This window comes from Mandrillus leucophaeus, unplaced genomic scaffold (assembly GCF_000951045.1).
Source record: "Mandrillus leucophaeus isolate KB7577 unplaced genomic scaffold, Mleu.le_1.0 Scaffold275, whole genome shotgun sequence".
NCBI lineage: Eukaryota > Metazoa > Chordata > Mammalia > Primates > Cercopithecidae > Mandrillus > Mandrillus leucophaeus.
The window spans coordinates 3,348,465-3,359,295 of NW_012102865.1; the positions used below are offsets into that span (position 1 = coordinate 3,348,465).

The 10,831-nt window shown below is 36.8% G+C and overlaps 1 protein-coding gene across 1 annotated transcript in view; it reads right to left on the reverse strand.

The window, feature by feature from the left end:
* Window positions 1-2,989: 2,989 nt before the first annotated feature.
* The window catches only part of TMPRSS15 (transmembrane protease, serine 15), a 159,154-nt gene continuing 151,312 nt past the window's right edge, over window positions 2,990-10,831 (reverse strand). The window contains exons 24-25 of the mRNA XM_011984889.1: window positions 9,078-9,217; window positions 2,990-4,006 (exon numbers count right to left, since the gene is read on the reverse strand). Coding sequence (XP_011840279.1) covers window positions 3,851-4,006; window positions 9,078-9,217 — 296 coding nt within the window. The 3' untranslated portion in view covers window positions 2,990-3,850. The remainder of the gene's footprint in view (window positions 4,007-9,077; window positions 9,218-10,831) is intronic.

Consider the following 10,831-nt stretch of genomic DNA (forward strand, 5'->3'; position numbering starts at 1 on the left):
GCTTGGAATGGCTTGAAATCACAAAGGATCTGCAAGATGAACTGTAAGCTCCCCCTTGAGGCAAATATTAAAGTAATTTTTATATGTTTATTATTTCATTTACAAAATACGCTGTGCTAACAATGGAGCGAGACCTGCTTATTTTGCTAAAGGATGCACCGAAACTTCAAGCAAATGAAATGGACAACGCAGATAAAGTTATCAACACATCAGGAGTATGTGTGTTAGAAGCAATTCTTTGTATTTCTTTCACCTTTCGTAAGCTGTAATCTAATCAATGTAATGTATATTGTATTGAAATTTACAGTGTGCAAAAGTATTTTACCTTTGCATAAGTGTTTGATAAAAATCAACTGTTCTAATATTTATTTTTATGGCATCTCATTTTTCAATACATGCTGTTTTGATTAAAGAAACATTACTGTTGTCAACTGAATTCACACACAGACACACAAATGTAGTGCTATAGAAAAAGCTTGTTTTCTAGAAATAACTCATCTTTCAGTTTCTCTGCTTTTGGTCAATGTCTAGGAAACCTCTTCAGAAATAAGAAGCTATTTCAGTAAGTGTGATATAAACCTCCTCAAACATTTTACTTAGAGGCAAGGATTGTCTAATTTCAATTGTGCAAGACATGTGCCTTATAATTATTTTTAGTTTAAAATTCAACAGATTTTTTAATAATGTAACTTTGTTAATAGGTGCATAAACAGTAATGCAGTCAATCTGAACAAAAGTAGTGGCATACACAATATAAATCATATGTCTTCACACGTTGCCTATATAATGAGAAGCAGCTCTCTGAGGGTTCTGAAATCAATGTGGTCCCTCTCTTGCCCACTAAACAAAGATGGTTGTTTGGGGTTTGGGATTGACACTGGAGACAGATATTTGCAAAGTTTGTCTATGGTTTCCCTAGCTGTATTTAGCCTCTAACTATATTAGTATACAAAGAGGTCTTGTGGTTGAGACCAGGTGAATAGTCACTATGAGTGTGGAGATAAGCACAGCACACAGACATTTCAGGAATGAAAGGAACGACGAAATGGTGTGAAAATGGGTTGGAACCCATCAGTGATCGCATATTCGTTGATGAGGTTTTGCTTGAGAGAGAAAATGGTGGCTCCTTTCTGTGTTATCTCCTAGTTTCTTCAATGCTTATGCCTTGTTCTTCTCAAGAGAGTGTTGTAACTGTCTGGTCTTCATATGTCCCTGTGCTCCTTTTAACAAAATAAAGAGTTCTTGTTTCTGAAGAATGATCACTAGTCCTGTCTAAACCTCTTATGTGAAAAAATGTACAGATATGTTTGCATCGATATATAAAGTTGGAAACAAATTACTCTTTAAGTGTGGTAATAATGGAAGGCACGGTTATGTCTAATATTTTCCCTGTTAATTATTTTCAGTTAAATAATAAAGTATTTTCCTTAACACATTTCACAACTAGCACTTGTTGGCAAAGCTAGGAGGCAAAAGAGAAATCAATGGGCATTGCCCATTTTCAGCTGCTGAGAGACTGAGAGAACGAGCAGCTGCATTTGAAGCTGAGATTGGCCAACATGCAGCATTCTTCTTTCTTCTCTTGGCTACCTATCTTTCTGGGTAGAACTGGAGACCAGCTGCTGGGACCTAACCTTTTCCCTCCAAACTACTATCATGTATTTCTCCCTCTAGTGTGGACATAGTGGAGGAAAACTGGGTGTTCCCCCTTGTCTTTGCCACCATGGACTGTAACAGCTGCAAGGCAAAAGCAGTAAATCAGTGGGGAAATGCCTTGCTTTTGCCTTTGATCTTTATCTAGGTCTGAGTAACTCTTCTGGTATCAACAACTAAACCTATAAGCTACTGGAGGTGGAAAATGGACTTCTATTTTATTAGAAAATGGTAGTAATCCTACCTTAACAGTTTCCTAAAATTTTAGCTAACCTTAGGAAAATGAAAAGAAATACATGGTGTATCTGTTGCATTAGTATTTTTAGAATATGTTTTTGCTGTATGTTTTGAAATGCATATGAGATATGGAACAATCTTCTAGTACTAAAAACAAATACCCTGCTGGTCAGTCTATCTTTCCCAACTGTTAGAATCAGACCATTGGAAAGGTATTAAAAAGAATCGTGTGTTCAGTGGTGATATGATCTGGCAGTTTCCCCACTCACATCTCACCTTGAATTGTAATAATCCTCATGTGTCAAGGGTGGGGCCAGGTGGAGATGATTTAATCATGGGGGCAGTTTCCCCCACACTGTTCTCATGGTAGTGAATAAGGTTCGAGAGATCTGATGGTTTTATACTTGGAAGTTCTCCTGCATATGCTCTCTTGCCTGTCTCCATGTAAGATGTGCCTTTGCTCCTCCTTTGCCTTCCACCATGATTGTGAGGGCTCTCCAGCTGTGTGGAACTGTGAGTTCATTAAATATCTTTCCTTTACAAATTACCCAGTTTTGGGTATGTCTTTATTAGCAGCATGAAAATGGATTAAAACAAGTGGCTCCTGATTTTGGTCCAAAGAATGAATTCTACAATTTCTTAACAGGAATTTGCAGTCATCCATCATTTGGCCACACCTTCTTCATATAACATTTTTTTCCTTTTATCTGACTGTTTCCCAGAGAGAGAGTCTTTTGGTATGACAACACATGATTCTCTACTGACCCCTCTCCCTTAACTGACTCCCACCTGCCCAGTGGATCCCCAATATCCTCTTCAATGCCTCTGTAATAATTATTCTTTCCAGGTGTAGTTCAAGTCTCCTTTCTTCCATAAGGCCAAGTCATACAGATTGGTCCCTTCTTTGAACTCCTTTTAACCTTACTCTCTCTTTATTAAATTGTCCCATGCAAGAATGTGTGTGTGTGGGTGGGTATGTGTGTATGTGTTTTGTATTAACTATGATTTTTTTTCTCCCCAAATACATCAAAAGATTCTGTGTGGTGAGCTAAGTTGAAGTCTGAACTTATTCTGGAAATGATCCAAGAGATTAAATAAGTGAAGCAAATTCATTTATTCCACATATTTGACCTTCTCATGGGTGATTCAGCTGTGTCTAAATAAGTTTTTCACATATTAGAAATATCCACTGTAACACATAAACAAAGACCAGGATTTGTAATAGGTGCATTTCTTTGGTATGTCTGATTATTTTTTTGAGACTTAAAAATACTAGCATGAAATAGACAGTATACATAATCCAGGTAAAATTCATCTAATAAACAATGACCGTATCAGTTAATTTATATTTTATTTAATTAACTTATTTAAGAGGAATGTAAAATCAATTTAGTCCAGGCCTGTGACATAAGCTCACAGTAAATAGTTTCTATTAGTGGGGAAAATACTAAGGTTATGCATATGTTGAAATAAGAATGAATTTTGATAGAAAAGACAGAGAAACGATTGAGATTCTGCTAATAGCAAGCTAAACTGGAACTAGAAAATTTACGGCAGTTTATTTCCAACAGTGACACACTTTGGGTAAAACAATTTATTTTCCTTCTTTTTTTAATTCTGCTCAAATTTCTTAAGTGTATGGTATATGCTTTAAAAGAACATCCCTTTAAATAACAGTAAATAATAAAAATAATCATTAATTTTAACAAATGAGATCTGCGAAGAAATACCTGTTCACAATGAAACAAAAAATGTATTTAATGGTATTTTAAAGTTACTCTGTATTGCTAATTTTATTATATTTAAAATTTTGTTTCCCTGGCCCCGTAGCATTTCATTGGCATAGGTAAGAATACAAACTTTGGGTAACTCATTAAAATTTTTGTACTAAACAATTTCCATGCTTTCTAGAGTAGAATGGGAAAATAATCTGACTTTCATGTGTGGTTTGAGAAATGTTCTAATGTAGAAAACTTTGTATCCATTCGGTAAACCTTGGGACCCTGGCATACACTCCCGGGCGATTAGGCAGGGCACACTTGTATCCAAATGAGGTCACACCAGCAAGGAACCACCTGTTGTTTTCTTGGCACATTAACGGTCCTCCTGAATCCCCCTAAAGAGTGAATTGCAAAACAAAATTGTAGATATGCCATCAATCAAAATTGTAGATCATCAATATGATCGAAACATATAAAGTTATTTGTATCAAATAAATTTAAAAATGCGATTTAATCGCAAGTCATCTGTGTGTATTCTCACTTTCACTCTAAGTCAGGAAGGAGAATCTCAGTAAGGAGACAGAGACACTGCAACAACTAAGACACCACTTACAATTTTTCCGGTGCAGCTTTTCAGTAAAAGTTTCACCACTTTAATTAGGCATTTTGGTGGATACTAAGAATTTCTTTAAAGCACAACTATGACAAGCATCCCAAACAAAACATTTATTAAAATCCAATCATTTTATTTAAGGAGATCTGCTGTAAGTGTCACAAAGGACACTGCGGAAAAGACAAATTATTTCACAATATACTCTTCGGAAAAATTAGGAACTCACTTACACAGCAGATTTTAGTTCTCTTGGGTGACATTACCTTTTTGGGGCTCAACAAACACCATCCGATTTGAAAAACTTTCAACTGAAATAAGGAAGTCTGTGATATAATTTTCAGTGATAGTTACTCATGTTTTCATCTGAGATTTCAAACTAAGAAATGTTGTTAATTTTTATGAATATTAATTACAGCAGATCCTAGTAAATTACATAGATTTTATTTGCATACGATTCCTGTGTAATGCAGTGATAATACAAACATATAATATCATTATTTAATGACATGAAATTGACAAGTATGTTTCCTGTATTAATTGGGCAAATCTTTTTAATTAATTCTTTTTATATTTATGAAGACATTTAAAGTTGTATGTGTTTTGAAATCATTGGTATAACAGAATATTTCAATCCCAGCTTGATGCTAGAAATTATCCTAAGAGGCTTTTTGTCTGATTCTTTATCATCTTTGGGCCCTGTATTTGAAGAAAAAACTGTAGTCTATCAAAGCACCTTTTTTCCCCCTCCGTACACAGGAACCTAAATTGCACTGGCGACCATAGGTTACCAACATTCTAGTGTAACAAATGTGTTCAAGCTGTTTGAAAGCAGGGACTGTGATTTCTAGTTCTGCCTCCCAAGCCCTTAATCTGTAATATAGGTTCTGAAGTATTTATGGAACAGTATATATCCAAGGATCAAAATACATTTTATGTGACTCGGAAATTATTAAAAATCAACTTCAGCTGTTTGGATATTTTTAAAAGGAGTCGTTTGTTTGTTCACATATCTTCTAAAATAATGTAATTTTTTGATAGACAAGAGGATCCAGACAGAACCGGAGTTTTAACTTACCCAGAACATACTGGGCCAGTTGCAGTTACTCAAGGATCCTACCGCAGACTTGTTGCCTATCGGCTGGGCGGTGTATCTGGTTCAGAGGCCTCGGTCTGTTTCCATTCCTTCCTGTCATCTAACTACACCACATCAGTTTAGTTATGTAACTTCTCCTCAACTTAATTTTCTTTTCTTTTGTTTTTAAAAATTTTCCTTTAAGTTCTGGGATACATGTCCAGAACATGCAGGTTTGTTACATGGGTACACATGTGCCATGGTGGTTTGCTGAACCTATTGACCCGCCCTCTAAGTTCCTTTCCCTTTGCTCCCCCAGTCCCCAACAGGCCTTGGTGTGTGTTGTTCCCTGTCCTGTGTCCATGTGTTCTCATTATTCAACTCCCACTCATGAGTGAGAACATGCAGTGTTTGGTTTTCTGTTCCCGTGTTAGTGTGCTGAGAATGGTGGCTTCCAGCTTCATCCATGTCCCTGCAAATGACATGATCTCGTTCCCTTTTATGGCTGCATAGTATCCCATGGTGTACATGTGCCACATTTTCTTTATCCATTCTATCATTGATGGGCATTTGGGTTGGTTCCAAGTCTTTGCTACTGTAAATAGTGCTGCAGTAAACAAACATGTGCATATGTCTTTACAGTACAATGATTTATATTCCCTTGGGTATATACACAGTAATGGGATTGCTGGGTCAAATGGTATTTCTGGTTCTAGATCCTTGAGGAATCGCCACACTGTCTTCCACAATGGTTGAACTAATTTACACTCCCACCAACAGTGTAAAAGTGTTCCTAGTTCTTCACAACCTTGCCAACATCTATTGTTTCTTGACTTTTTCATAATAGCCATTCTGACTGGCATGAGATGGTATCTCATCGTACTTTTGATTTGCATTTCTCTAATGATCAGTAATGTTGAGGGTTTTTTTTTCCCCATATGTTTGTTGCCTTTCCTTAATTTTCTGATTTGTTCAGTGAAGGTATTAATATTTCATTATTGCACTGTCTCGGAGATATAATGAGTACTTCAAAAATATGCATGGGGCCAGGCACAGTGGCTCACACCTGTGATCTCAGCACTTTGGGAGGCCGAGACGGGTGGATCACCTGAGGTCAGGAGTTCAAGATCAGCCTGGCCAACATGGTGAAACTCAGTCTATACTAAAAATACAAAAAATTAGCTAGGTGTGGTGATGGGTGCCTGTAATCCCAGGTACTCGGGAGGCTGAGGCAGGCGGAGGTTGCAGTGAACAGAGATCGTGCCACTGCACTCCAGCCTGGGCAATAAGAGCAAAACTCTGACCCAAAAATAAATACATAAATACATAAATATTTTTTAAAATATGCATTAATTTACAGAACATAAAGTATTAACCTTAAATTTATGTTTCTAGTGAGATGCTATATTTATAAGTAAAAATAAAAATGAGTACCTTCTTTGAGTGTCTGAGTGCAAGGTGACCCTCTTTGTTCAGAACAATACTTCTCATACTTTAGTGTGCATCAGAATCTCCTGGGAGATATGACAAACACACACAGCTGGCCCCACTCTCATAGTTTCTGATTCAGCAGATATGTGATGGGACCTAAGAATTTGCATTTCTAGCAGATTCTCAGGTGGTGCTGCTGGACTGGAGGCCACGCATTGAAAGCCATTAGTATAGAATATGGCTTGGAATGGCAGGTAGAGTGTCCTTCACTGAATTTTATGTGGAGAAGATATTCTCCAGCCATTGATGTTGCATATCCAAACTACTACCACTAAAAGGCAAGCCTTTGGTAAGTCAGAAGATACGCCTGGTGTGGATGACTAATAAGGCACATTCTTTGCCATCGTAAGGCTAAAAAAATGATGCTTCGAAGAACTTATTCAAATAATGTATTTGAACAGTAATAACGTGTTCACAATTTTAAAGAATGCATTTTTGTTTAATCAGTTAATCCTGTTATAAAACATAGTATTAAAGTTGAACAAAGAAAATCATGTGACAATCGAGCATATTAATTACTCAATTATGATGACATTTTATTATACAAGGTATTACCTTATGTAGGACATTTCTTACTTGCCAATGGATAACATGCTTAGACTGTGTAGAATCCGAGCTAACTATAAGATTTCAGAGACCTGGCATGAGTTAATGACTTAATGTAACCCTAAAATCAATAGCATCAGCTGTCATATTTTCTGCCTAGTGCATGAGGTGTCTGCCACACAATCCCCATTAGCTGTAATTGAAGTTGTCCAGCTGATTTCCCTCCTGCACAAGAATTCTATAGATCTCCTTCTAAGTGGCAATATATCTTACCCTTAGCACACTTTTCATTTTAAAAAAGACGTATAAGACCCGGAGACAAATTTTAAACAAGAAAAAACCATCCTATTTGTCTTGAATTTGCAAGCATTTATCAAAGCAGAATAAATGTCAAACAAAGCTGGAAATTTAACACACCTGAAGACATTGATTTAACGAGAGGACTTAGACACAGATGATCTGAATAAGCATCAATTTATATGGCTTGTCGTGTGTTGGTAGTATGACATATATGTGTTAATATATAAAATAAGTTGCTATACTTTAACACGGTGAAACAATTTTCCCATGACATAAACTGCTATTTCTTCATTTAGAAATTATTCATTTGGTCGGTAATGCTAGCAGGTTTAATCTAATCCAGCAGACATTAAAGCATTGATATGTTATTAATTTTCAAATATAGAAAATATGCCAGAAGATTTATTTGCTAAGTTTCATAATAAAAACTGTTAACATTTTTGAGTAATTCCTTGATGCCTTACATGGATTATCTCATTTAAACCTCTCCATAAACCCTAAGTGACTTGCCCAAAGTCTCACCAATAAGTGTTACGGCCAGGATCCAACAAGAATAGTCTGAACGTAGAATCCATGCTCTTCATGACTACCCCATGCTGTACCTAAAAATCAATTACAATTCTAAAATCTAGCAGAACTTCCCTTTTTATTTATTGTGTGTACTTGGGTTTCATGGAGCTAACAGACAGGAACATTATTTTTAGGTGGCGAGATGTTTCAGTGAAGGTAGTATGTGGGTAAGAGTTTTTTTTCTAATGACCACATAGGTCAAGAGCTATTGACACTTCAAATTTATTGCAATACTGACATTAGCACTACAGCAAGGTCAAGTTACTACATTTCTAATATAAAGCGTAAATGATAATATCAAAACCGGAGCCAGGGTTATGCCAGTCTATTAAGTTATTTACTTCCCCTTTGGTTAGCTGTAAACTGACTCTAACTAGGCTATGCAGGTTTTCATCAAGAAATTACTTCAGGTTACTGCACTCCTGGATGATATTCTAAACTCAGGGTTGAAATTTAGAGGCCCGTAGACTAAACCAGCCCTCAGGCCCTGTTTTTGCTTGTTTGTTTTAAGTTTGCAGGGGGTTTAAAATAATTGGAAATCTGAAAAGAAATGCTTTTAGATAAGGTACATACTTTCTGGTTCAACCCAGGTCCTCCGCTCATTTTAGCTGGCTGCCTCACACATTCAAGTATTATGTCTAGTCTCCAAAGGCATCTGATTTGTAACCTATTTTCTTAAAAAATTATTTTTGTTTCCAATGCTCAGGTCTACCCAACAGGATTATGCAAATAGGCAAAAAGTAACAGTTTTGTAAAAGAAGAGAAATAAAAGAACCCTGATTATTTCTTTACCCCCAAATTATTGTTAAGCAATGAAATAACTATAACACCAGTGCTTTCTGAAAAGGTACAGTGAGGAGTTTTACATCTTTACCTGACAAGAATCTATTCCGCCTTCTTCATAGCCTGCACATATCATATTTTCAGTAATGTTATATTCTGGCATCTGCTGTTGGCATTTCTCGTTTGATAGAAGAGGAACATCAGCTTCTTGCAGTATGTTTGCAGTACTACCTGCTCAAAATGGAGAATGCAGCCAGCCAGTCAGACGTGATCAACATGCATCCTTGAATGAACTACCATCAGTCTTATTTATTCCAACATTTCACTCTCATTATCAAGTACTGTGTGTATATATAATGGAACTAAATACTAAACCTTGCACACTAAAGCACATAATAAAGCCCATCTGTGGATTTTGCCAAATGGATAACAGGAAAGCTCTTCTTTCTTACCAAAGGGCTAGTAGGAGCGACGGATTAGACTAGATGGTCTTTGGGCATCTTCAGTGATTTTAAACAGTTACAGGATTGCTCATGGGGGAAAATGATCACCAACACAAACTGTTTCATTCAGGGAAATTAGCAACGGCTCAGAAATCCAGAAGTGCTTTTCATTTGGCACCTGAGGAGGTGCTCGCTTCCGTATAATAGCACTCAGCTTCTTTGTGGCGCTGTGTGAGTGAGCAGGTGCACATTGAGCAGAGGACAAAGCTCAGATGAACTATGCCCTGGTCTAGGGGCAATCAGCTTGTCATCCATACCCAGGTGAAGAGAAAGGAGGCATTTAAAAAAAATAAAGCCGAGCGTACTTGCCTGCTTTTTACAAAGTGATTCATCCACTAGAAGTACGAATCTCTGTTTGCTGAAATACTAATCCCAAGAGAGATATGAAACAAGCAGGTGTCTAGTGCCTCAGAAAAGGTAGATGATAAGCACTTTCTAATAATTAGCATTTCTATTTGGTTCCTCAAGAGAGGCAGAACGTTGAAGAGAAGTTAGTACATTTGACAGCCATTGATGCTGCAAAAATTTATGTGACCTCATTTCCAGCTAAATTTAATTCATGCAATAAATGAAGGGCGCAAAAGAAGAGTGTTTGTGCACACGTGCGTGTGTGTGTGTAATTTAGATGCAAAACAGATACATATGACTCAGTAGTGCATTGGTAAATGTTTATCAATTGTCTCTCCAGAAAAATGAAAGCCCCATAGGTCTTCTTCTCATTTTAGTGGTGTAAACACTTCCACAATGACCAATTTCAAGGTACCAGCATGACAGTGAACATGGAATAAGCATTACTGGATAACTTTTCAAGTGTGACAATGGACTATAAGTTAAGAAAATGAATTGGGGAGATTAAAATGGAGGAGAAAATTTGGCATCTCACTGTTATCCATTCTACGAGGATCAAGGATGGCTTGGCAGACTTTAATTTTGTAATAAAAACCAAGGCCACTTCTGCTGCTTGTCAATGAAGGTTAAAATTTGTTTGGTAGATGATAAAACTGTTTCATAAAGGAACATTTGAGCAGTGTCTGTTTATTGATTGCCTTGATTTAACCAACTAATATCACCTCATTTCTTCATAGTGAACAATATGTTCATGGTTTTCCTAGCTAATTAATTAATATAATATACTCAAAAGATTGAAAACTGGGATTTTTTTTTTTCTTTTTTTTGAGATGAAGCCTCGCTCTTGTCTCCCAGGCTGGAGCGCAATGGCGCAATCTCGGCTCACTGCAACCCCTGCCTCCTGGGTTCAGGTGATTCTCCTGCCTCAGCCTCCCGAGTAGCTGGGATTACAGGTGCGTACCGCCACGCCTGGCTAATTTTTTTTTTTTTTTTT